General features: G+C 40.4%; 2 protein-coding genes across 12 annotated transcripts in view; one reads left to right on the top strand and one right to left on the bottom strand.

Moving 5' to 3' along the window:
* LOC134851326 (potassium voltage-gated channel subfamily H member 7-like) overlaps positions 1-27,987 on the bottom strand; it is a 415,470-nt gene that overhangs the window by 182,402 nt on the left and 205,081 nt on the right. The gene's annotated exons all lie outside the window — the stretch shown is intronic.
* Positions 14,938-18,704, top strand: LOC134851622 (protein FAM221A-like). Of its 11 annotated transcripts, none has more exons than XM_063867792.1 (5): positions 14,938-15,250; positions 15,798-16,080; positions 16,457-16,573; positions 17,884-18,104; positions 18,283-18,704. In XM_063867792.1, exons 2-5 carry the CDS (start codon positions 15,830-15,832, stop codon positions 18,540-18,542), a joined length of 849 nt encoding a protein of 282 aa, XP_063723862.1. In that variant the 5' UTR covers positions 14,938-15,250; positions 15,798-15,829; the 3' UTR covers positions 18,543-18,704. The 11 variants fall into 11 exon arrangements, with proteins under 11 accessions (XP_063723862.1, XP_063723859.1, XP_063723857.1 ...); XM_063867789.1 differs by having other exon boundaries at positions 14,940-15,246; positions 15,724-16,080; positions 18,283-18,703; XM_063867787.1 differs by having other exon boundaries at positions 14,940-15,246; positions 15,716-16,080; positions 18,283-18,703.

The following is a 27,987-nucleotide window of genomic DNA, read 5'->3' as shown; positions in this document are numbered from 1 at the left end:
TCGTCTTGGTTTGTCTATCGTTGAGCTGATTGTCTTAGTTGAATTGACGAGTCGTAGATTTGTTCATCTTTGTCGAGTTGATATGTTGAAGGCTGAGTTGCGTGATTATTTGGTTGGTTAGCTATTTGGAGCTTGGTTACTGCGAAACTGGGAAAACGCGGCTCAATTTGACCACAGGTCGAACTTTGAATCCAGTTGGCGTTTTCAGCTTCACTGAGCGGACTATTCCATCTTGTCCAGGAAAGGTTTCCACCACTTTAGCAAGAGGCCACAGTCCACGAGGTGTAAAATCCTCCAACATCCAGACCATGTCGTCGGGTTGCAAATTGGAAGTCGCAGAAGTCCACTTTGATCGTTTCTGTGTGACATTCGACCAGAATGGCCAAAATGCAGTCTCTGCAGAATTCAGGATTTTAGCAGTGAACCTTCCGGATTGGCGATTTAGAACGGATAAGGGCGTTATTTGAATGATTGGCCAAACGGTGAAGGCTAGAAGATTCTGGAATTCTAAATTTTAAATTTTCGAAGTGATGACGTAACATTTCTGAGAAATGTTAAAACGGCCATTTTGGCTAAAATAGCAGAAAGAAAAAGAACAACTTTATCTGCGATTACGAACAGTACGAAAATCGAGACTAAAAATCAACAACGAACTACCGAACAGCAGAGGACGTTCCGAGTTGCAACTATTGTGCTGTTACAATAGTTGCAAGGCCGTTGCGAACAACGGTGAAGGGTAAAAACCAGCCCTCCGAGTTAGCGTGAACCTGAGGTTAAGGAGCTTGATTCGCCGGATTCAAGAATCCGGAAGGGTCTCGGGACGGGAACTTTTATGAACTTGTATTGAATTTTAGCATCCTGTCATGTCCTGACTTGAATTTAACTGATATTTTGATTAGTTTTGACAAGGATGAGGTGCTAGGAGTTGGGGGAAAGGGTTGATCCATCTTCGATGGAGATGATGATTTTTATCTACTGAACAAAAACAATAGTAATATGATAAGTAGTAGCCCTGTTTTTAGGAGTGACCTCGTGGTCTGGGGATACAGAGACCCAGCCATGAGCTCACTAATTTTGCATGTAATTCAGTTAATTTGAGCGTTCTGGTCGAAGCCGGAGAACAGTAACGTTTTTGTCAGCCTGATGTAAGAAAGACCACCGAAAAGTACTGGCTTGGTAGAGACGGTGAAAAACATGCAAAGCTCTGTTTAGACGCTAGCCAGTCGTCTTAAGACTTAGTTTTGTTATCCGTCGATATGTATCTTCCGGGCGAATGTTACATGTATGTTTTCATGGCGCTCCTGGGTGTTATTCTTTCATAACATCATGACCGGCGGAACCGTTAACGAGCACTCCGCGCCGAGCGGATGCTCACATTAACGCCCTTAATAGGCCTAAACAGCCGGGGCGGAAGGGTAGTTCGGAACGCGGAAGCCTTCCGGATTACCGTGAATAGTTTTTTAACCTAGTTAAGACCGAAAATTCACGAACCAGGAAGGGTGGGGGGAATCATGAACCCCTCATCCCCTGAGTGGTTTGTGACCAAAAACACTTAAAGATATCAGCAAAACCAAACAAAAAGTAGTATAGTACCCAAGAAAAACAAAAAACATAAAAAATTACCGAAAAAACCAAAAACAGTAAAAAAGTAGAAAATCAGTAGAAATCATCCCCCCAGACAAGATGTGATTCAACCCCCCCCCCCCCGTTTGTTGTTGATAGATATATTGTTGTTACAGGCATTTATATCAGTCAGGATCGTTACGATCAATTTTGAGGCCCGTTTGTGAGGCTTGTACTGTAGGGTTATTTGAGCATTTAAGCACGTTAATGATAAATTGCGCTCAATCCGGAAGGGTCAGCTGATTTGCGCTCAATTCGGAAGGGTCTTGGGTGAAGACCGATCCGGCAAGCAGTTCAAGGAGCAACAAGAAGGGGCTCAACGACAACAACAATCGACTGTTGGGTATCGTTAACAAGTTTTGTATCCCTTTTGGTACAAAAAGTAAGATAGTAATCTGTGGGGGGCTCGACAGTGCTGCACTGTAGTGACCCTTCACCGAACTGCGAATATCCGAGTTAAGCACCTTAATTCGGATAATAAACAAACCCGGAGGGGTATAGTATTACTAATATTATTATTCATATAGCCTATATTAATAGTCACATATCGTTTTTCAGTGAAAAACAACGAAAACAGACCGGTTTTTAGGGTCAAAATAGCGATATTTTGATCCCCCCACAAGTCGCGATTTTTGAGATATCGATATTTTTTGAAACGGAAAAAAGCGCTAAGTTAGTGTGTTACATCGTAACTGCACTACTGTAATAAGTAGAACCGGTTAACTTTAGTTCGGAAGTGGTTGGAACTAGTTTGGTACCAAAAACCAAATTTTCCCAATTTTTGATGGTAAGAAACACTAAAAATTTAGAAAATTTTTTGAAATTTTCGAGGTAGGACAGTAAAAATAGTTGTTCGGACAACGTCCACTAGTGAATCTACAAGTCTTAAAATCCGCTACCCGAAAGCCTTCCGGGTTGCAGAGAAATCGAACATAACGTGTTTGATTTGGTGGATTCATCAATCCGGAGGGGTCCAGGTAGCATAGTTTTTCGCAAATTTTCTCTACAATAGCGTTTTAGATCGGGTCTTTTGCATTGAACTAGAAAATTATAGGCCTTCTGAGCTCAGATCAATAGTTTTTAGGTCGAAAGGACCAGATTTGCGGAAAAAGTTAGGCGGAACCTATAAGAGAGAAAATTTTTGAGTTTGGAACAAAGACGTTTTAGTTAATAACTTTGGAACTACTGAGCATATTGAGTTGATCTTGGTACCAATAGATCAGAAATTAGCTGAACTTACTAGTAGGAAAGAGTATTACTCGAAAAAGCGAGCGAGAAAATTTTTTGGGATTGTTTTTAACAAATTACACAAATCCGGAGGGGTACACCCTTCACGTTTTATAAATTTTTCTGAAAAACCCTTATACCTCTACCAAAAGTTGATAGCGATTGAACTAAGTAACTTAGGACAGTTCTAGACAAAGAGGGAGGGCTGAAGGCACAAGACAACCATAATACAGTCGAAATTAGGCAAGTGATAAGACCCTTCACCGTTAGTGTGAATTGTCAAATAAGTGCCTTAACTTCAACCCGGAGGGGTCTAGGAAAGGAACCTATACCCTTCCCAGTTAATTCAAACAGCATAAAAGCAACGCAGAACGTATCCGGAGGGGTATAAGCTGAAATTAAGAAAACTACGGAAAGCTACTTTGACAGAGCTAAGGGCTCCCAATCCGGAGGGGTCTATATTCTGACAGTCCGGAAGGGTCCTATTTGTGCCAATCCGGAGGGGTATTATTTTATTAAGGACTTAGGTAAACGAAAGAAAGACTAAAAAGCGAGAGGTATTAGGTTATTAATACACAGGCTAGGTATCAGTGACTTTTAGGATAAATATCTTTTTATCTGAACTGTCTTTAAGCAAATTTTAACGATGTATGTTAAGGTGAAATTGACAGGTGTGACATTCGTGATTCCTTTTCTAGATCCTGATTGATCATTTAATTGCTCACTTGAGTCAAAACTTGAAATCGAATCAAATTAAATTTGGAAAAGAACAGTATGGATAATTTCAACCTGGACGAATTGATGGACCTGGCAGAGGCATATGTAGGACCGATGGTAGATGCGATCTATCGTCGGCTGATCGAACGAGACTTCGCTCTGGAGGACCCAGAGGTGGTCATGTTGCTGACCGCCCTGATTAACATCTTGGGGCACGACAACCGTGGGGACCGCCCCACGGAAGTCCTGTTGATGGCAGCATATGGAGAAAGAGGAGTACTAGACCGCCCGAACATGAGAGTGATGAGGTGGAGAAACGGGGCTCTCTCAGGGAGTGACTTGGCGAATGAGCCTGGGTTGGGAAGTTCTAGGACTTACCAACCAGGTGAGATGCCAATGCCCTCCAAGCCCAAACCTGGGCTGACGAGAATGCATCGGGAGATGAACAGCGAGGCGACCTCGTCTGGTTCACCACTGAGAGCAGCTGTGCCACCAAAAGGGGCGAAAGTAACACAGAAGGTTCAGACGAACCAAACCATACAAGATCTGGACGAGATGAACGATCAGTTGAGAAGTACGAAGAAGGAGTTAAACGATATGACGAAGACCATGCTGGCGATGGAGGAAGACCGGGACATGTGGAGAAAGTTGTTTGAAGACTGCAACAAAAAGCAGGGTCAAGAGATCGAACGCTTAAGGCAGGAATACAAAGAGCGATCGGAGCAGGTGGCGTTGACGACGTCCATTGAGAAAGTGATACCTGCAAGGGATATTCCTCGTGGGCAGTCCCCGATGGAGCTCTTGACACCTCGAGAAATGAGTCAAACAACGGAGACACGGCTTCCAGCAGAGACGAACCGAGTAACAATCCCGGATCCTAGTGACACCTTGGGTGATCCCGTCGTAGAACAGACAGTGAGAAAACTGATAGAGACCGCTGGACGATTGGTCGCTAACAAGAATGCACCAGGTTCCGGGGTGACTGCACCCTATGGAACGATTGACGATACGGGCAGAGTACAACTCTCCCAGACAATAATCAGACAAGGGATAAGTGACGTGACGCCACTCAGGGGGAGTTCGAAGATCACAGAGAGAAAAGTAAGGAAGATGCCAGCGAAGAAAGTGTCTCGTGTAATGGACGTGCAGAAGAATAATCAATTAAAGTATAATTTCACGGGAGTTCCGGAGACAGATCCGAGAGCCTGCTTCAATCGAGCTACCTGGAGCCCGGCTGTGAACCTGCAGCAACCACCACTCGGGACATCTCACCTGATATTGGGAGACAGCTTAGTCAGAGTGCTGTCGAATTTGAGGACCTCGTGGGTCACCACGGTGATGGCCTTTGGAGGCGCGACGATTGCCCAATTATATCGCATGGTGGAGCTGATGAATCCAGGGAAGATACCCAATGTGATGATCTTAGTTGGGACGAATGACATCTCCAGAGGATCAGATGAGCAGGAAGCACTGTGGGAAGCAATGATGGTAAGTTTGTTTACTACTCTCTGGCAGAAGTTCAGTTGCGCGGTACTGACCGTTTGCACTGTGCCAATGAACACAAGAAGCCTGACAGTATCAGGAAGAAGGCACAACGAGGGAGTCATGAGATGGAACAACATCTTGAGAAACCTAGCAAATAGAAATGCCGGAAGAATGATCCTCATGGACATTGAACATGAATTGAGAGCCATGGATCAAGCCAGACTGACCACAGATGGCATCCACTTCGACAGTGTCGAAGGACAAGCTTGGTTGAATCGAGTCTTCCAAGAACGGTTGGATGAGCTGGAAGCAGAACTCTTTGACACAGGAGTGCTGAAGGAAGAGGGAACGGTGAGTGATACGGTGATCACCACCTTTGTGCCTCCTAACCTGGAAACACGCTTGGGTACGGTCCCAGCCGCCATAAATTACCGGCAACAAAGCTCCAGTGAACCAGGTCGAAGAACAGATGTACAGGATCGGTTGGGAGAGGCACCGATGAGGAGAACAATTCATCCTAGGAGAAGGATAGGACCTGTCAACCAACCAATCGAAGAAGTAGCCGGCACATCTAGATCGGACACTAGATCGGAGACGACGAGTACCAGTCGAGAGGAAAGACCGAGCAGAGGCTCATTGATGTGGTCGCGATCCATACCGTCTCCTTGGCATATATACAAAGAAGAACTAATGAAGCTGGACCTACAGAGAGTGAGCTTCATCGAAGATGCAAGGAGGATGCTGAATGGAGCGACGCTATCCGTCAGCAGATTGTACTCGATAACCGGCGTAGACTGGTTGATAGCCGCTAGCATAAATTTCAGCTCCACGACGGCCTTGAGATTTGCCGACTTGGAGGGACTGCCCTCCAACAACACAATAGGACCTGTGAATGCAAGACCGTTGCAAGATGTGAGATTGAACCATGATGAGAGGAATCGTGAAGAAAGGCCAGGAAGATTCCTGACGGCGAGAGCGCCGATTGGACAACACGTGAAGATATTTAGGCAATTGACGACACCACCTGGTCATGTGAAGGAGAGAGTGTACCCGAAACTAGTGAACCAAGATGGTGATGCCCAGAGATATGGCGGATTGACAGCGATAAAGAAAGATGAGACCATCTTCGCCGCCTACGACAAAGCAGAGTTGAGAAAGGCCAAAATCATGGTAGTAGCGAATTCAGAGTTCGTGTACACCTCTAAGTCTTTGTTTTGGCCGGACGTCATAATGCTGGCCGCAGTTGACCTAGACCTATTGCAATCAGTGTCATTGGCTATAGGGGTACAGAGGCAGACAGAGATGAACCCGATAACGATTGTGTTTGCTGGCATCAATGACCATCTACACAGTAGAGGTTTTCTGAGCAGGCTCAGAGATCCTGCAACAGCAGAAAACGCAGTATGGCCCGCGATAAAAGACATCCTGGAGTCAATGGGTGAAGTGGTAGACGCGACAAAGGAGGGATCATTCAACAAGGTGACATTGAGAGTAGTATTTGCGTTGTCTCCGGGATATGCATATCTCCCGGATGGACTGAAATTTGTGTATGCAATGGTAGCCTTACTTTCGGAGGGAAAATATGATGTGATCATATCAGCCCCAAATCGCATGATAGAAATGGAGAACCTGAGGCCACTTAAGGCCGAACTGCCGGCAGTATGGTCAGATATCTCAAACGCGATGAGAGGGTTCAAGGACCACGCGTTACACATGTTGGTGTTGGACGAAGTGCTGGGGTTGGAACTGTCCAACTTCAGTCGGCAACTCAAACTGAAACCAGGAATAGATGACGACCATCGAGTGATCACGGCGATGTCCAACGACTTGTGGTTCCGAGCAATGGAAGTGGCGAGTGAAGACACGAGAAGAAAAAATTCACTGGAGACGAGAGCTCATCTGGAAGCGATGGTGCTGAGAACCAAGCCGGAAGCAAACCAGTGGCTACACCTGAATCCGAGAGTAGCGGCATTGGGTGCAGATGCTTTTCAGCAAGGCCCAGTAATGATCACTAAGATACACGCCTACTTGTTGAAGGAGGTGAACCTGGCGGAAAATGCCGGAGAAAAGACAGCTGAGTTCGTGAACAGAATGTGTCAGATTACTCTGGAAACCTTCTGGACCCAGGAAGTGAAAGGACAGGAGGGATTTGAAAGGACAGACAGCATGCTAGAAGGGTTGGGAGCCGGATGGACCGCGTCCTTCTTGGCAAAAGTCTACCCGAAAGTCTCGCACTACTTGATAAAGGAATTCCTCCAAGCGGTAGTGAAAGTATCGATAGTGGAATTAATAGCCCTGTTCGTGACGTTTGGAGCGGAGAATTTCTTGAAAGGACCGGTGATACTGCTTACGGATGGAATACAGAACCTGCGACTAGATGGACTTTTGACATTGATCGCAATAACCCACGGAAACTTGGGAGGGCTGATGAAACTGGCACGTTGTCCAGAGCAGATGAAAGAGAGAGTGAGGAATCTGGATATGAAGAAATCCACAGACTCGTGGAACAAAATAAGAGACCTGAGACACACTCTTATCCAGTATCTCTTGCAGCAAAATCGCTTTGGAACCGGAGAAGACGAGACAATTGAAAGAGAGGAAGATGTTAGACGACATGTTGGAGGCATGCCGCTGTTAACAGATTTGAGCTTAGCTATGAGAATCGATCCCTTGGCACTGATCAGAGGAGTCACGGAGTTCGTGACAGTGATCTATGGACCAGCAGTCACCTTTGCGTTCCCTGACGTTAAAGTGGAAGCATATAGGAGGTCGGTGTTGCACCTGAACCTCATATCGGCAGTGGACGGTAGTACACTGAACTGGTGTGAGCAGCACGCATTGCGAGAGCTCATGAGTGAAGATCTGTTATTTGCGAAAATATCGGAGCCAGAGATGACAGTCATCAATTTTGACGATCACTTCTGTGACCGCATGGGAGAAGTAGAAAGAGGGCACATCGAGGTGTTTCCAAAGCTTTGGAATCTGAGGCCCTATGACAAAACGAATGGCGAAATGACCAGAGTGCCTCGTCTCACAGCAGCGTATCACAAGGTGAGAGAAGAGACGAAGGATTGGGGCGATTACAAGAAGCTACCCGAAGCAATCCCTGAATTCCCTCTGATAAGAAGGATGTTGCTCGGAGCAGTCTCCGTAGTACAAACTCCTAGGTTGAGAGCATTCGAAACCAATGAAAGGAGAGTAGGGAATTTCTCGGCGACGATGGATCCATACTTCGTGGGGAGAAATGCCGCCGTGTTACAGTACACACGATTTGCGTACACGGATCAAGCGACGAGAAGGCGAATAAGCAACGCCGCTACTCCCAAGCCTGAAGGATTTGATGAGGAATGGAGGGGACTAGGCTTAGCTCCAATGAGGATGAGAGGCAGGACTGAATTGCCTGAAGCCTCAGTAATCCTGACCAGTGTGAAAAAAGAGATGAAAGTTGCGGGAATATTGCAGACGAGAATTTTCCTAGCACCCTTCGGCTGCGAAGAAACCAAAGTGGTCCATGGAGAAGAGGAAGATAAATCAGCCGGTACATTGCTCATACCGAGATTCCAGGAAGAAGCTGATGATGACAAACAAGGACCATCGAACTCGAATGGGGACAAGTCAGAAGGAGATGACGGACAGGGTGGAAACCGTCAGACGGAAGAACCCATGCAACAAGATCAAGCTGGTGGGGAAGACGACAGGGCATCGACAGGAGGAACATCCAGCCTGGATTTCAATATCTTCAGTGATCTTGAGAATAATGCAGACACGTTGGAAACGACTGAGCCAGCGGATGAAGGCATCTCGACACTGGAACCTCCGTCAGCCTTTGAGGAAATGAAACGGAATTTGCCGGAGAGCAGCTCTCCTGGCAATACAAGAAATAACGATCAGAGAATCCTCATGGAATCACCTCGGAGGAGAAGAATAGAGGCCTCAGCCAGAGTACCTTTCTTGGGAACGCTGCCCGAAGAAGAATGGGAAGTACATCACCGAGACCACGAGAGTAGGACGGGATGTAAGCTGGACAGAGTGGCGTTCATGGAAGAAGTCTGGACTGTGATTCAGAGCTATGGGACCCAGTCCATTCTCAAAACAGGTCTCAATCAACCCTTGATGAGAGAAGTGCTTGACAAGCTTGATGAGTGTGAAGGGAGACTGAGTGAGTTATTGATCGACTCAGCCACTGATGAGAGTGAGGCGGATTCTCCCATCAAGATAACACCGCAGGATAATGAAGGAGAGGTGGTGTACCTGTCAAGGACCAGGAGAGGAACGATGCGATCGAAAATGGTGATTGATAAAATCAATGCGATGAAAATGAAGTTAGGCAGCAGAGTGATGCCGAGGAGGATTGGAAAGACGAAAGTGGATTCGGAAATATCGATGAAAGCTGGTAACTCAGCGAAAAGAAAACGAGTCGAGGAAGTCATGGATTTGGGGCAAGGTGATTATCAATTGTCTGGCACAGATAGAATATTAACTGATATAGCGATGGTGCCACCCATTCTCATGGCGGGGTTAAAGTCAACCGGTTATAAATCCAAAAGGAGTGACCGCACTCTGACTGGAGCGACTTTAGAAATGGAAATACTCAGTCAATGTGGAGAGAGTAAAATGAGGGACTTCAAGCCATCTCCCATGAATAATGGAAAGGGAAGTGTTGCAGGACAACTAACACCAGTGGAATACAACAGACTGACAGTGTCTGAGACAGTGTCGATAGATGAACCCACCGGTGGATACATGGAGATGTTGGAATACCGAAACTCGGCTAGAGGGCATGTAATGGCCCTGGAAGAAGAAAAAGCCATGGAGGGTTATCTGGAAACAATGTTGCAAGGCACCACCCTCAAGCAGAAGGCGTACGGAACTTTGGCGTCGTCTGACGTACAGGCGGAGACGATCGAGCAGTTGGTGAGCCTTCCATGGAAAGCAGTAGTATTGAGGTATTTCGAAGAGGAAATGAGGACTACGCCAAGAATACATGCTCTCGTGGCAGTACCTTACGTAAGGACAGAATTACAACTCAGGCTCGCCTGGTGCATGATGGGACTGACTCGCGAAGAATATGATTCGGAAGAAAGGAAGAGATCAAAGGAGGAAAAAGTTTTCCTTATGACGAATCTGAGGGATCTGATAGTCCAGGAGGGAGCAGCAGTAGCGTGTGCAAAGCGGAGAGACGCTCTCTGTTTCATTCGATTCCTGATAGAGCAGATCTCAGTACCTGCATTAAGCACTTGTGTTAAAATGTTGAAGGAAGGCGATGAGCGAACGAAAGCCATGTTCTTACTAGCAATGCTGGATATGCAGCAAAGTAAACCGATGAGGGTGAACATGAAAGAACCTGAAGAATTGGAACCCATGAAAAAGATAGACGAGATCAGGAGATTCTCAAACAAGGAGTTGAGGCTCACTAAAGAATCTATGGGAGCATTGCCGAAATCCAGTGAATACTGTGGACCGATCAAGAAGAAGTCATATAGCTATGTATCCGGGATCATAGGGATAGCGTACAATCCTTTCCTGAGTGAAGACATACGCGATTGCTTCTTTGATTATGAGCAGGCGGTGTTACTAAGATTCTGGACGTCCAGGATTGTAACGATTAAAAGCGTCAACAATTCACAGGCCAAATTGGGACTGGTCTTGGAAGAAGAGGTGACTGCACCTTCAGTACCAAAATCCGACAAGAGAGTGGAATTTGGGTTGGGATTCTCAGATGAATTACTGAGAACGAGCTTGATGGCAGTGTGGGAATTGATGAAACCATCGTGGTGTCCTAGTCCCAACGCTGACTCAATATTACGGGCGACACAGGACATACAGAGGGAACTGAATGCGGACTGTAACCTGCGTGACCTCAACATCATATATAATATGATGATAACAGCCTCTAAGAGCAACGGAGAAGATAAAGTGGAGTTGCCTGGCTGGGGACCAGAAGACTGGGTCAAACCTGGTAGCTGTCTGGCGGAAGTCTGTGGACTAGAGGGTCACGTTTGTGGAAGTCTAGACTGTGTGAAAACCCTGGAGAAACAACACAAGCAGTTGACGGTATTGTTTGGAAATGTAGTGATGAAAGCAAGAACGGAAACGGAACTGATAGCAGATTGCCATGGAGGAACCGATGTGAATCTGGTGACAGCACTAGGATTCTACAGCATGTTTGGTTCTTTAGAGTCACTATTGAATCTAGAACAGAAACATGAGATGGTCACAGCCATCAGCGTAGAAGTATTCCCAGGAGTTCTGCAGACTGAGCAGAAGTATATAGGAAAATGGAGGGAAGCAATCGAAACGGAGATGAACATCAGACACAGCGAAACTTATTGTAGACCATCAGGAGCACGATATTTGGTGGGTTCAATGTTGGCTCCAATGTGCAAGAGCAAGTATCCTGTACATTTCGTAGCTGTGGATGTGAAGAGTACAAGAACGATTGTGGATCAAGCCTTTTCAGTGCCGAAGTGCGTGAGGTTGGCAAGAATGTCTGAAAAGTCTTACGAGTTACTGTGTGAGATTTTCTCAGCAGTTCCAGAAAGAACCAAAGAGGAGTTGGAGTCAATACTAGGAAAGAAGTTCATGGGATATGTGAGCGGGAACTTCAGTGACTTTGAAAAACAGAAACAGAGAGGATCAACTGTCACAGATTACAATGCAGTAGATGAGAATGATGAGATCCACCGAGTGATGATGGAAGTGGAGCCATTGCTGGAAGCTTCGGGAAAACGGAATTGGAGGAGCATCATGTTGACACATGACGAGTTTCCTTGCCACTGCTTGCTGCAGACCTGGTGGTATCCCAAGCGTAGTAATCTGGTGTTGATCTGGGACTCTGGAGAGCTGCTCTCCATGGGTTTACCAGATTCATCACAGCCTATAACAATAGTGATAGTGGGAGTTATGATGGCGATACGATGGCTGGAAGCTCATGCGAGAGAAAATAATAGACAGGAGGCACCGACGAGAGAACAACTGCAGAAATTAGATTGTCTAAAAGATTTAGATCTTTTTGAGACAATGTGCAAAGTTCTAAACATTCCGATGGAAGTGAAGAAGATATGGGCAAGAAAACGATTGATGCCATGGTTCAGAGCTAACATGACTGCATGGTTGTACGAGTATGCGAAAAAGCATATGTCGAAACATGGCAGAGTGTACAGTGAATATCAGCTGGACATTGGGGCAGGAGCTTTCAAGCGAGCTTTCGTGACCCATCGGAATGCAGTGACCACCGCTGTGAAAAGAATTTCGAGGACGAGCGAGCGTAGTGGAAATGAGAAGGCAGAGATGCTGAAAGAAGATTTGGAGAGAAACGTGACGTTGTGTCTCCACAACAGCTTCTGTAGAAACAGAGAATCAAACGTGGATCCCCTACCTTGCTGTAAACAGAGGGTGGAAGAGCAGAAGTGTTGGAGGACGGCTTCCAACAGCGTCAGGATAGTCAATGACGTGCTACAAGACACGGAGACCGAGAGTGCAGAGTCAGCGTCACAGGAGGAGGAAATGGAGCATTGATGAATGGTCGAGAAAACAAGAGGCAAAAAGAAGGAAAATTAGAAGAATTTAGAAGTTTTAGAACTTCTAAACGACGAAAAAAGAAGAGAACAAAGGGATGATGAAGAAAAGTTAAAACTCAGAATTGTTTTATGTGTGTGAAAAACTCAAGTGAGAAACCAAGCAACCAAGTTGTAATTGAAAACTGAAACATTTAAGTTGAGTTTGGAAATTGTTGCATTTATAAATTTGCATTTTGGTTTTAGTTGAAGTGGCTTTAGAGACACTCACTTATTATTTATTTAGAAAGGCTTGAGGGAAGAGTATATTTAAATATTCCAGCCTGTATGATTGTTTTTAATCACTTAGGAAGACTGATAACTTTGTGGTGACATGAAAAACTTGAGTAACTTCTTGAGGAGGGAGGTTGTTGCATTGTTCTTTCTAACCACGAGGTCTCTTGGTTTTAATATTCAGGACAATAAACAAGCAAGATTTCCGAAGGGAAGGAGCATAGTAGGATAATTTTAGCTTGTTGGTTGGCAGGACTGTCCTGCAAGCCAACACCTTTTAAATCTAGGAGAAAAAGTTTCAATCGGGATATTGACACTGGAAGTCAGAAAATATGTTTTATCTCAATGTGCAGATTAATGAAAGAATTTGAAGGCTATAGTGATGTAGTATGATGCCATTTATATTCTGCAGTGAGTCGATGTGACGTAGGTAAAAGTAATTTCGTGCATTTTGTAAATTCTGTTCGATGACACTGTAACCATTTAGAACATTGCGCGATTCAATGAGGACATTGACCGGACTGTCCGGGGAGTATGTGACATTCGACCAGAATGGCCAAAATGCAGTCTCTGCAGAATTCAGGATTTTAGCAGTGAACCTTCCGGATTGGCGATTTAGAACGGATAAGGGCGTTATTTGAATGATTGGCCAAACGGTGAAGGCTAGAAGATTCTGGAATTCTAAATTTTAAATTTTCGAAGTGATGACGTAACATTTCTGAGAAATGTTAAAACGGCCATTTTGGCTAAAATAGCAGAAGAAAAAAGAACAACTTTATCTGCGATTACGAACAGTACGAAAATCGAGACTAAAAAACAACAACGAACTACCGAACAGCAGAGGACGTTCCGAGTTGCAACTATTGTGCTGTTACAATAGTTGCAAGGCCGTTGCGAACAACGGTGAAGGGTAAAAACCAGCCCTCCGAGTTAGCGTGAACCTGAGGTTAAGGAGCTTGATTCGCCGGATTCAAGAATCCGGAAGGGTCTCGGGACGGGAACTTTTATGAACTTGTATTGAATTTTAGCATCCTGTCATGTCCTGACTTGAATTTAACTGATATTTTGATTAGTTTTGACAAGGATGAGGTGCTAGGAGTTGGGGGAAAGGGTTGATCCATCTTCGATGGAGATGATGATTTTTATCTACTGAACAAAAACAATAGTAATATGATAAGTAGTAGACCTGTTTTTAGGAGTGACCTCGTGGTCTGGGGATACAGAGACCCAGCCATGAGCTCACTAATTTTGCATGTAATTCAGTTAATTTGAGCGTTCTGGTCGAAGCCGGAGAACAGTAACGTTTTTGTCAGCCTGATGTAAGAAAGACCACCGAAAAGTACTGGCTTGGTAGAGACGGTGAAAAACATGCAAAGCTCTGTGTAGACGCTAGCCAGTCGTCTTAAGACTTAGTTTTGTTATCCGTCGATATGTATCTTCCGGGCGAATGTTACACTGCTGACCTGGTAAGTACTCTCGAAGAAAGCGATTCCAGAAGTGATCTGCGAGTAGTTGGGATGCTTTCCATGATTTTGACAGAGATAAATCCTTGTCCTTGAAGATACCAGGCGGTAAATTTGGAGTTCCACGACCAAGAAGGAAATGGTTGGGAGTGAGAGGCAGATCATCTTTGATGTCGTCAGACACATTGGTTAAAGGTCGTGAATTCATGGTTGATTCAATTTCGGTCGTGAAAGTAGCCAGTGTTTCATAGGAGAGTGTTCTTGATCCGATGACTTTGTACAGGGAAAGTTTAAATATCTGAACTAGTCGTTCCCAAGAACCACCAAAATGAGGGGCCGCAGGAGGGTTGAATTTCCATTCGAGTGATACGTCCAGCTGATTGATGCTTTCCACAAATTCTTTGTTCTTTTCCAAGTTGTCTAGACATTTCTTCAGCTCAGAATTGGAGCCCACAAAACTTGTCCCACAATCAGAAACCACAGCGCGGTTTGGCCGATAGCGTTTAATAGTAACGCCTTTCTCGACCCGATGTTAATGGACCACCCATTGAACTGGCTTTGGTAGAGACGGTTAAAAGCATGTGAAGCTGTGTTTAGACGCTTGCCAGTCGTTGTAGAACCTAGCTTTTTTTCCCGTCGGTATGTACTTCTGAGCGAATGTTAAATTGAGATGGCAGTATTTCTCATATTGTTAAGCAATTTTCACGTTCACTAATCAGGTTTTCACGCTAATTTTCACGCTACACAGGTGTTTTACACGCTAGTGCTTTTAATTTAATTTACACGCTAGTGAATTTTAACTTCAGATCTCGACATGGAAACCAAACCCGAAAAACTAAGGACAACCATAATTTCACCGTTTATCCAAGCGTAAAGCCCCCAAAAATTTGCGTGAATTTATTGTGCAGCGCGATATACATTGAATGCAATATGCCATTTTAGTAGGTACTCTTTTAGAACTCTGTTCCCATTACAAACCACGTTAAGAAGTATGCTCCCATTACAAGCACGCTTAGAAGTAATCTCCCACAAATTAAACTATGGCCCTGATAGCTGTATTACCGATAGACGTTAAAATTAATGAGTCTTTCCTATTATAGCTTTTCTTCTACTTAGTTAGAAACAAATAATAGCATCTTTACACCAAGATTTTACTATAATAGAGGTCATTATTTTGTGGAGAGGGATATAATGGGAAATACCTACTTTAATCCAACCAGTTTCAAAGATTTGCTAATTGGTTTTGTTTTTTCCCCACTGTTTTGAAAGCTTTAGTAGCATGATAGCTAGTTAAGAATGTTTTACTGTGTTCTCATCCAATTAAGTTCAAGTAGATCTTCAAGTAAGTGCTTCAAGAAGATTTCATGCAATTAAGTGCTTACTTCTTAAGGGATCATACTTCTAAACGAGTAACAAAGAAGTTTCATAACACCGTTGCTTTGCATATTGATGAAAAGTTATGCCCATTTACTTGCAATTTTTCTTCTATCAGATTTGATTTGCGTTCATGACCAGTAGATTGAAATGGCAGCTGCCGCTTCGTTTACCATTGACAAAGAAGGTCAAGCAGGTATAGATGCATATTGGGAGTACAAAAAAATAGTTGGAGATGATGACAAGGGCAAGCTGTTCACTGATGCGGAATACGAAGCTTATAAGAAAAAATGGATTCCGATTCGAATGAAGAACAGGATATATGTGGGGTGGCATAATCCTGAGAAAGACATGGACTGCAAGTTGATTGGACCGGAGACCCTGTGCTATTGTGGACACAGGTTAGGTGATGATTTACCAATATTTTGGAATGATAGTTTTTGAAATCCTTTTATGGGAGAAACCAAGCGAAAAACTAGAGAGCGTGAAAACATTGAAATGATTGGTTGTATTAATTTTAAGTGTTCGCGGAAGAACACAAGTAAATGGACCCAAAACTAAATTTAGTCGGAGTTATCAGGGCATCCGTGACGCTTACGAGGAAATCTTGAGGTGCATATTCTGTCCATGTAATAGTTGTTAGCTCTTTTTCTACGTTTTGAACGAAGCTATTTCTGCTGTTGTAGTTATCACACTGCTGTTATTTATTTTTCATGAAAAAAAGACCGCGCGAGGGAGAAATGCGAATTACTGGGATGATTGTTTGCCTCCTTTCAGATACATCAATCATAAGACAGACTTTGAGAAGATCCCCAATCCGATCAAACAGACATGTAGGAACTGTGCTTGCGACAACTACCACTACATTCCACGCAATGGATCTCAGCCGATCAGGTGAGAACTTTCTCATTGTCACTGCTAATATTTTAGAGACAATTCATTAGGGCAGATGTGTTCTCTAATGACGTTCTCTGACTTGAAACTAAATTGCGAGTAGTACTATAATTTCAGAATTGTTAAGCATAATATAGTCATTTCAGTTTTTCTGGCTCTTTTCCCTTCCCCCTCCCCCACCTGCAATGTTTTAAAAGTAAATATACTGTTTCCACCAACCGATTGTTTAAGAGTAATGAACGTAGTGAAGACTCCTATATAGGTCTTGCTGATTTTTTTTTGAGGAAAAGTCTTAAAATGTTCTAGTAACTACAGTTTCATGTGCATTCATACATATTGATGCAATTATGAGTGCATTTGAGTATATATGCATTTTTTGAGTTCAATTGAATTTCAACGAGGCGCGAAAAAAGGTGAACGATTTCTAGTTTCGAAAGTGGAATTTAATTTTTAGATTTCCAGCGTAATAAAAACTTTACTTGTCGATCCAGTTTTCTCCAATTGGGTTAATGTTATCAAAAAAGCGCCGGTCATAAATCGTTCTAGAAATTCAAAGAGCTTAAAAGACATCTATTTTCTTCTTTGAAAATCGAAAGTTGAAATTCGATTGGCTATGTTATGAAAAGGAAAAGAGCCGTTTTTGTAAATATAATAACCTGCCAAATGATATGCTATTCATAAATTCAAATTTTACACTTATTTTGTATAAATAATTTGGTTTTTGAAATAAATTACAAAAAATGTGCGAAGTATAACAAAAAGCGATCCAGCTATTGCAATTGAACCTACCACCTATTGTAATCACCAAAAACGTTTCTATTCAAGCATTATTTGTTTCTCAACGTTGCCCGAAAATGGAAGTTGGCAGGTGAAATTTATTTATAATTGGATCTGGTGCGAATCTAGGAATTTCTCGAGGGGGGGGGGGGCACAATTTTGTCGACTTTTTTTTAGGTCGACCAAATTGATTTTGTGAGCTCTCCGAAACCACTATAAAGACCCAAATTTGACTTTTTTCCTAGGCGTTTTAAGGCACGTTTTGGAAAATTTCGACCAAAAAATCGCATTTTTCGGCGCGCGCTCCCCCCTCAATTAGTATAGATTGGCGCCGAGGGCGCCTTTAGAAGAATTTTAAGGTCAGTCAGCCAAAAATGGATATCTCTAAATAGTACAAAGGGGGGACCCTTTGGGTCGGCTGGGGGTCGAATCCCTGAGGGGAGGGGGGCGTCCGTCCCCATCCCCCTAAATCCGCTTCTGAACTGGATGATTACTCCTTGATAACAAACTTTGAAAGTTTATTTATTTCACAGGTGTACGTGTAAACACTTCCCTGACGAACACAATCTGAAACACCCCTATGGATGCAACAGGTGTGCCTCGGGGCCCAAGAAATGTGGGGAGTTCAAGGGCTCATTCACGTGTGACTGTGGGGCCCCCACCTATAAACACATAATGGTCAAGGAGACGAAGGAGCAGAGGATCAAGAGGGGCAAGCCGGTGGGCAGAGATGTGCCCTACCAGGCCATGGGGGGCAAGTTGTTTTGCCATTCGATAGTTCTATCCAGCCATATCGGGCGCAGAAGTTTGAAACGATCATAAGAAATGATGAAATGCATCCGGGAAATTAAATTCAAACTGTTGCTCCCGAAATCTCTGGTTAAGTTGGGATGTTTTCTAACAAACAGAAGAAATAAAATAGATTTGTTTAGGTCTCACTGGGTTTTCCTCACTCGCTCCTGGAGCCGAGAGACGAGACCCGAGTGGCATCGGACCCAACAATGAGGTGATGGGCGGGGCACCCATCCAGCCGGGCGATCACCCGTTCCTGAAGATGCACGCATTCTCACTGCCAGACAGGGACACCCCCGAGACACAGCAGCTGCAGAGACGGGAGGGGGAGAGTGAGTTGGACTACTTTGACAGACTGTACAAATGGAAGCAGAAGAAGGGATACTTCCTCAAACACTGAACTACTGACTGAAAGTTAACATTGCGCCAAAGCCTGTTTATTTGTTATTGATATAGCGTTTAATGTGTAAATATGTTTGTATTTCTAAGATTGAAAATATGTTTGTAAAATAAAGTAAATATATAAATAATTTAAAAAGCTGCTTATATAATCCAAAAACATTGTTCTTTGACTGAACAAAAAGGAAACTAAAACCAAGTCGACAAATCAACAACTGTAGAGCCTAGTAAAGTGAGTAAATGAATTTGTATACTTGAGGTCATGATATCTGAAAATGTGCTGCTAATGACTCTTACTCTTTGTTCCGATTAGGAATTCGAAAAACATAATATACAAGGCGGTGGACTCTACCAAAAATAACGTTTTGTAGAGAAAGTTACGTTACGCTTGGTTTTTTTTCGTAGAAGTCCGGTGGAAGTCCGGATCCTCTAAACAATCCCCCCGTACCTAGTAAATGTTTAATTCAGATCTGGAAAAAATCTTTTTCAGATCTGAAATGGAGTGTAGGTAAATTCTTACTTTCTATTATATTATTATAATTCTTTTTGGTTTCGGAGTAGATTTAGTTTTTTCGAATTTTCTTAGTTTTTTTTCTATTAATTTTTTCCTTATTTTTCGACCACTTTTTTCGAGTATTACATTTTTAAAACAGTTGAACAAGAAATTTAGTTTGAAAAAATTGTGTCTAGTTATTCGGAAAGTTTTTTTTTACCGCTAACTAACCTAAATATAATTGTATCTTGCAAAAATGTTTTTCTCAATTGTTTGTTCGAAATGAATATATTTACCCGTGCGATAAGCAAGGGTATTGCAATCGGTTACTAGATTTTCTCCGATTCGAATCCTGTCCGGGGTTCGCATCTGACGACCTGTTTTATTTTTCAAGCTTGAAATATTGCGTGTAAAAAATGCCTTGTCGGCTTATTGTTGTCTGCTTAAATTTTGCCGGCTTAGTTGCCGCATTGTCGGCTTAGTAGTTGTCTGCTTAAGTTTTGGCGGCTTAGTTGTACAATGTTTAATTGTTTTTTTTTCTGTACGCAAGTTAATTGTAGTTGGGTTTTGACTAACTTCTGCTGTTAAAAAGTCGTTGAAGGTAGTTCAGACCCTTATATAAGTCCTGATGATTTTTCTCCTTTTTTCACGAAAAGTCCTCAAATTTGTTCAGGCTCAATTTTACTTTTTCGAGGTTGATCTATTTAAGTTCAGTTCATTTCCTTTGTTCAAAAGAAACCGAACAATCGACCAAGGAAAAGGTTAAAAGGGCACAAATAACGTAATTGACGTCTAGTTTTGAAAACGAATTTTGTTTTCCCACCGAATTAAAAGTTTATCGTCTTTTCTCAAAACTTAAGGGCATCTCTTTTTTTGAAATTCGAAACATGAGATTTTTTCAAATCACAACTTAATTTTTTCTCTGATTTATTGCGTTCATTGACTTTTTTCCAAGTGTCCGTTGGCTATGTTTGTTATTATATACTAGCATTGACTTAGTATATTTCTTTTCCTTTGATTTTAAAAACTTTTGAGTCGTTTCGGCTTTGTTTTTTTTTCTTTTTTTCTTTTCCTTTTTTTACGCTTGATAAGTTTGTCTACAATAAATCGGCCTCATGTTCTCATATTGCGTCTTTTGACGAGCGAGTTTTTTAATGCGTGTGTGTATGTTTTGAGGGTGAAAGGGATTTAATAACTTTTTGTTATTCTTAAGTCTTGTTCAAGGGTGTCTGCTAAGGTAGTTTTGTCTTTGCTATCGCTTAGTAAATTTTCTTGCTATGATTATTTCCCAATCTTTTGTCTTGGCATACTTTTGTTTCAAAACTAGCCATAGTTTTTTTGATAGATCTAGTTTGACAAAATTTTCAATATTTTTTTGACAAATAGTCTTTCTTGATTTGTATCAAAAATGGTGCCAGCTCAGGTTCGCCTCTGTGTATTGTTTTACAAAGAGATTCTCAAATCTAATTATTGATCTGAGTTTTTGATTATCGAGGTTGTTTCAGATCTGGGTTTTTCAATTCTTTTTACTGAAAGATCCAAAATAACGAATTTCAGGTCTGAGAAGAAACATCTGTAAGTAATAAAAAAACTTTCAGATCATGTATAGAAAATCCACTGGTTACGGGTCACTTATGATATCTAAAAAAAATCTCCACTCCTACAAATAAGTTCAGTAGATAAGCTCCAGAGCTTTCTATTGAGAATTCTAATGTTGCACGGATTGATCGAAAATTGGATGGGGAGAGATTGTTACGTAGATCCAAACATCAACTTGACAAAATCAATTTGCATTGGCATTATCAATTAAGTGACAATTAAAGATTCTTGAAACTGAAAAAACTTAAAGGTTTTTCTTTTGTTTTACTCACAAGACTGAAATATTGCAAAAATTAGTCCAATTTTCATTCTTTTTGATAACCTTTTGTTCGGTTTTCTTATCCTTGCAATATGCAAGGGCATTGCAATCGGGTACTAGACTTTTTGCCGTAAATAACTTAGTTCACGGAATGGTCAAAAATGAAAAAAAAAATAAATTAAGTTTCGGTTCTTAATGAATTTAATTCTCTTTGCATCTGAGAATTAACGAATACGCCTGGGAAGGCATGAGTACTGTGTTTTTCTCGGTTTAATAGGAAAATCTACTCCAAATTTTTTATCATAAAATTTATCCAATTAATTTAGGATCTGTTCAAAAGTTTTGCAATCAGCGTTGAAAGCCCCCTCGGGTTAATGAAAAAACATGGGTAATTTGATTAAGATGTTACTTGTGTCTTCATCCCTTGGACTATCTGAATGGTTGCTAAATTTGATCTGAAGCTTTTGGCTGTTTAATGTGGCGGTTGATATGTTCGAGTTTTTTGAACTTTCTTGTAGAGCTACGTGACAGTTGAATACTCAACGCTCTGAAATGTTTTTGCATTAGGTTCTATGTTATACCCCGTGGTTAAGTAACCTAAGAGAACACAAAATTCCAGGAGATTCTATTTAGATGTTGAAAAACAGATTAAATTTCGATTTTGATCATACTGAAAAGTAAAAAAAAATTTTGGCAAAACGATAAAAGCTAGTAGTCTACATAAAACTTCTCGTTGCGGAGATTGAACATACGCCGTTTTGTTTCTAAACTGAATTTTTGTTTGACAAAAATTTTCGTGCTAATTTAGATTTGGCATGAGAAATCAACTCAAGGTCCAATAAAAAATCTTATTGTTGTTCTCTGGAATTTTTTTCTTTTCGGAGAAGCAGAACTGATAATTCGTATTTTTTCTGTAGTTTATTATCGTATCTAGCTCAAATTTGTTTTTATAGGTTTAAGCTATTAAATATGCAATAAGAAGTGACATTATTGTTTTGTTCATGGAAATTTCACATACCTGTGATAAAAAACGGGTAATTTTTGTTGAACAATATTTCTAACCCAAATTTAAGTAGATAAAAACCAACAAGCCCAAACTCGTTGTTGAATTCTACCAATATCACAATTTTCAAATTGTTTTTAGAAAGTGTTTTTTGATGATGGAAAACCACAAGATATACAAAGCAAACCACTGTTGCAAAAAAAACATTTAAATGCAAAAAAATCAAATCACTAACTAAGTTGGTTGCGGTGCAAATAGCACAAAATTTTTCGACCACAAAAAGAGAAGTTGAGAAACCGGACAAATTCAAAAAAAATTGAATAAATTAATGGTGGTAACAAAAATGGTGGTAGCAAAACAAATTCCTGTTTTCAAAATATTTATTGTACAAATTTAAATTTAAAAGCTTTAATCATAAAAAGCAATGCAATTGATTATAATACTGCAAAATAAGTGCAAACTATTTTATGAAACTATTTTGAAAAATGTGCCCTAAATTTTGTTGATCGAGGTGTTTTCCGTAACTTTTCTCTTTTTCATTAGTCTCGGTAGCGTTTTGCTAATTATTTTTTGTGCCAATTCAAATTACAGAAAAGATGAGCGCAACGAGACAAATGAACTCTCAGCTAGCCGGTTTGAAGCCATCAATCGCGCCTCAAAAAAAATTATTGAATCAATTTATGTCTATGTCTATTTTCTATTTGCCTGAATCAAGTTCAGCGACTATTTTTTAAAGGTTAATACTCACGCGGATGTTAATTATGCAATCAAATGTTGATAGTCTGGCCAGATGATCATATTCGAGGACAAAACTTGGATTATTAATTTTCGGTAACGGTGGTCGGAGAATCATTTGCTATGGTTTGGAGTATAATCTGGATAGTCCAAAAAATGTTGCGTTAGCCTATAAAGACTGCTCGTATCAGGGCAAAGCCTTGAATGTTCCGACTGCCTTTTAACGTCTATTGAGCAGTAATAACATGAAAAACTAAGGATAAATATTTTTTTTTTCAAAATTTTAATTTTTTTTTGTAAAAATCATCACCTCACACACCATATAAAGTACAAATCATTAGCTTTCGCTCCTAATAACAAAATAATTATGGCAAAAAAGCTTCCTTCAACCAATTTGGAACGATTTCTAAGACGGATTTAATCACCGCTTACGCGTTAATAGCGCGAACTATATCGCGCGTTATTTGTCCCAATTTGGCCAAAATAGCAATTTCAAAACTCCCATAACTTTACCAAAAATAATCACAGTGAAATATCTTTCCACAATCTAGCGCATGACAACAATAAATTTTGAATGATATAAAAAATTTTGTCAAAAATGGCTAGTTAAAATGTCGAATTTTGTCTGAAGAAAAAACCCACCCCGAGCACTTGGAAGCTACACATGATTTCATGGAAAAGTCGCAGAAGTGATCGTTGGAAGTAAAAGTATTGAAGATTTGATGCTACAATGAGCAACTTTTAAATTTCGAAGCATACAAAAAAAGGGTCGCCGAGTAAACATCGAAACTTCAACAGAAGCATTCCTTTTTTAATTCAAACACTTATTGCTTAATTGCAAAATCAATTGCGGGCAAAAATTGAATAGGATAAGTTATGCAAAAATTTTGAACCGAGTCGTGAAATTTTTTGTTTACTGTTGTATCGGTCGCAGACAATTTTTCTCCGGTGGGGCTCTTTGCGAACATGATTTTTGGTCCCGCCGAGTGTAAAATTTTGTCTTTGTTTTTGACACTGCTCTGCTGTGCGTTGTGATCTACTTATTGTAATTTTTTTTGGATTTTTTTGTCCAATGAACGGCAACTAAAGCAAACGGTCGGAGGACAAATTTCAATTCGCGAATTTGATTCACTTTATTTTTTTGAAGATTTTAGTCAGTGGCTTGCGCATGAATGTTTCTAGATTTGAATTTTTTTTCAAAAAACAGGCAAAAAAAGCGGTTTTGGATTTTTTTTGACCAAAAAATTGCGTTCCCTTTGGAAAACGTTTGCAAACAGAATTAAGGGAATTGCGGAAAGGACGACCGCCCCCGCCCCACCTCAGCGCACTACTGGTTTGGGTACAATTACCGGTAATTAAAGCAAGCGAATAGAGTCAAACTTATGTTAATTTATGCAACTATTTTAAATTTTACATTCTAAGCTTAAAAAAATCTGTCCTAAAGTCTCATCTAAAATGATGGTTTCAATTGATTTGATCCTGCAACAGGATTTAAATTTTGGCTCTACTACTAATCTACACAAATTGAGCTCTATAGAGTTTCAATTAAGGGCGGATCTAGAATTTTCTCGAAAAGTGGGCGGGGGATTTTCAAAAAACGTTCAAAAATTTTGTCGATTTTTTTAAGTCGAGCGAAATGATGTTCCGAGTTCTCCCAAAGCACCAAAAAGACCCTGTTTTGGTCAAATTTATGCGCTGCAGGCAAAGTTTTGAAAAAATACAGGCCAATGATAGCGTTTTTAGGCACTTTTTGGAAAACTTATACAAAAAAAATGCGTTTTTTCGGCGGGCTCTTCCCCGTAAAACCTAGTATATATTGGCGCCGAAGGTATAAATTTTAGGGTCCATCAGCGAAAAATGTATATCTCAAAAAAGTACAAAGGGGGACCCTTTGTGTAGGCAGGTGGTCGAATCCTTGAGGGGAAAGGAAGCTAGCAAAAAACTGTTCTTCGGTGACTTTGCTCATAGCCGTTCGTCGATCAATTTGATCGAGTTCAACGTTTATTTGGGGTTAATTTGTCTTCGGTCTGCAAAGTCAATAAATACTGAAACTTGTAGAAGTGTCCAAACTTGGTGGCGATAGACTCGTAAAACTTAAATTCGGTCGTAAAAGATTGGAAGTTAAACCAAAACCTCCGCTCGATTTTATGATAGAGCAACAACCCTTTGCCGTTTTTTACTGAAACCTCACTCTTATAATTTGCCTTTTTCGAATCAAACTTGCCCATATTACGCTCTTTCTGTGGTCGGAACACTTACCATTTTTTCTTCTAGAAACGATGACTGTAAGGTTCGATTATTGCCACAGCAAACAACTTTTTGTTTTTTTTCTCATAAATTTGTTAGATTTGCAGAAAAGTACTAAAGTAAAAATATCTTAAAATTAGCCCTGTCAGTTGAAAGCACATTTTGTTTCCTTAAAAAAATTTTTTTTTGTTCTACTCCAGCTAATACTTTGCTTTCCTATTTGATAAATTTCTCGGAAATATTAAATTGACAACTCGTCAAAGTAGTTTTGAACAAAATTTCAATCGTTCGCGCTTTTCTTCTTTTGCCTGCCTTAGTATTTCAATAACTTTCAAATAGTCTTCTTGGCTCATTCTTGTTGCAAAAAGTCTGCCCGCTGCGAACAAAACTGTCTTTCCACTCTTGAGCTTCCAACCCGTACTATCATTCTGGATCATTTGAATGTCGCAAAAATGCCGCTGTAAGACAATAAAAGCTTTTTTTAAGGCATGCTAATCAATCAAAAAACCTCATTTTTTGGTATTTTTTTTTGATTTTCTAATTCATTAGTAGTTGAATTGAACAGCGTTTTTTCCATGAGTCAGTGTGAGTATATTTTGCTGATAACTGGTGGAGAAAAGATCGTTTTAATTTAGGAGAACGCAAAATTTATTGATTGACTTTATCTATTGTAAGGCGCAGTCAAACTGCGATAAATATATTATCTTTTGGTTATCTTATACTTTCTTAATATGTGTGTTTTAGGGCTAAAACAACAAGGTTTTAGCTAATTTTAATGTTCCAACTAATTGATACTAATCCGCAGAAATTGAGACCGATTTGAAAACAAAAATTTATGGTGTTTTCTAAGACTTTAGTCGGAATGTTCTGTGCTACTTGCACAGTATCCGGCTATCCTTGTTTTTCTCTGTATTTCTTCAGACTCGCAAAGGAAGTGATGGAGTCGTTGAGTTCGGAGTAATTATCGAACTAAACTTTCAGGCAACCAATTTCGATTTTTCAGATCAGTTAAAAATACCTTCAGCTCAAAATGAAAACAATTATATGCGATTGTAGCATATAGTTATGAGGATTCCAAACTTAACAATTTAGAAATATTATAGCTTGTTATTTAAGATGATATAAGCACTTAAGCGGCTATTTAATTTGACTAAGAAATATTTTGTTGATTTTAAACCAAAGAAATCTTAACTTTTGGGCAAAAGTCTACAAAAAACGAGCAACAAAAGATAATTTTCAAAGGAAAACGTCAATTAATTTGTTGCACATAGTTATTTTACCATCACAAATTTTGCGCTGGTTTGATTTGAAAAACATAGAGCATTTTTATTCTCAGCAGCGCTGAGTTTTTTTCTTGAAAATTTTCTGTGAAACAATACATATTTCAACTTTCTTCTGAATCACAAATCTTTCCAGAACACTAAATTTGTTTTACATTTTGTTGTAAAACCTATGTCATCATGAACTGTTCTCGAGAAAAAATTTTTTTAGGCTGTGGATTTTTAGTCAGGCAAAACAGTTATTGAAGCTATGTTTATTTTTTTCCTTTTTTGCCTTCATTTTGCAGAAAGTGACTTTTTTTAAAAAAATTTTTGGTTGTCTTGTTCCTTTGGGTTGGTTTTTTTGTTCTCACTTTCGAAGAGAATCAAGAGTATGAGCTTGGGTTTTTTTTTCCGGACTAATTGCAATAATCAACACAAAAACATTTAACAGCTTTTTTTATACCCCAATAAAAATATTGGCTTCCTGGGTTGAAACGTTCGTACCTGCATTTTACCAAATCTTTTGGATTAGAAAATCCAATTTGACTGGGAGGATGGTGAAAAAATAATGCGAAATATTTGGGCGTATTGAATTATCTCGCAGTCAAAAAAGAATTGAGGTAAAGGATCAAGTTAGCATCCTCCCCCAGATATACCAAGTTAAAATCTTCCACCCCAGCATTTAATTCGCTTTAAATTTGATACTTGATTCTGATTGGCTGAAAATTCCTAACTTAGAACCAAGGTAATATCCACCCCCGAAACGGCTTTGAGTGAGAGGATGTTAACTTGGTCCGAGGTAAGTTTTCAATCATATTCAAGATGGCTCAGATTTTAACACTAAGTACTTCATAAATATATCAAAACTTTTTTTGCTAAAGTTTTTTCGATACAAATTGAAAAGCAAATGGAACACTCAATGCGTTGCCCTGATGTAAGAACAACGTTTTTGTTCCAAATTTCTAGCAAAATGAGGATTTTATATTTTATGTGTTTGGGGGCGGCTCGTTTTATTCCGACTAAATTCTGAAAAGAGTTGTCGAGTGTGAACCGAGTCTGTAGTCAATGTGTTCGCAAGCGGGTGTGCCATGATTTATCCTTAGGCAAAACAAAAAATATTATCCTTGGACACAAAATTCATATATCCTAGTTCATATCAAGCAAGCGAATTGGTCATTACTTGTTTAATTGACTCAAACTTTAACACATGATGTTTGATAGGAACTTTCTAAAATTTGTTATATTTTTCAAAAATATATTCACATAAAACTATTGAAGATCTTTTAAAGGACAGCCAAGGCTTCGCGCTGATACTAGCAGTGTTGTTGATCCGATTTTTAAGAAAAACGGAATACTTATGCTCGGTGTGGTTTTTTTCATTCATTCAATTTTCGCCGATCGAAATATTAGTTTGCAACAGAAACTTGTTATACCCCATTGAAGATATCAACTTACCTACGATGTATTTTTTAGCTCCAATATTTTACCTCCGATGTTTTTTGTAATGTTCTGGGGGTTTAAAAATTGTCAAATTGGCGATGATCTGGACTAAATTATCCGCGCTTTAAAGAAATAATTCATACAGCTCAGAGCGTAACTCAAGTTAATTATGCGTGGCGAATTATCCCGCACAACAAAATTGTTCCAAATTGAATTGAGGCTAGTTAATCGGTCGTGTCGGTTTTGTACGACTCAAAACTTTGGGTCTGTATATATTAGGCGGAAAAAAAGTTTTGATAATAAAAGTGTATATTTTGGTACAAATCCCCCTGATTTTCCAGACGACATTGACAAGAAGCCGTTATAGACTAAAAAGCCGTTTGTCAGTTCAAGGTCGCCGGTGTGCGC

The sequence above is a fragment of the Symsagittifera roscoffensis genome, chromosome 7 (assembly GCF_963678635.1).
Source record: "Symsagittifera roscoffensis chromosome 7, txSymRosc1.1, whole genome shotgun sequence".
NCBI lineage: Eukaryota > Metazoa > Xenacoelomorpha > Acoela > Convolutidae > Symsagittifera > Symsagittifera roscoffensis.
This window is presented reverse-complemented; position numbering and strand designations above follow the sequence as displayed.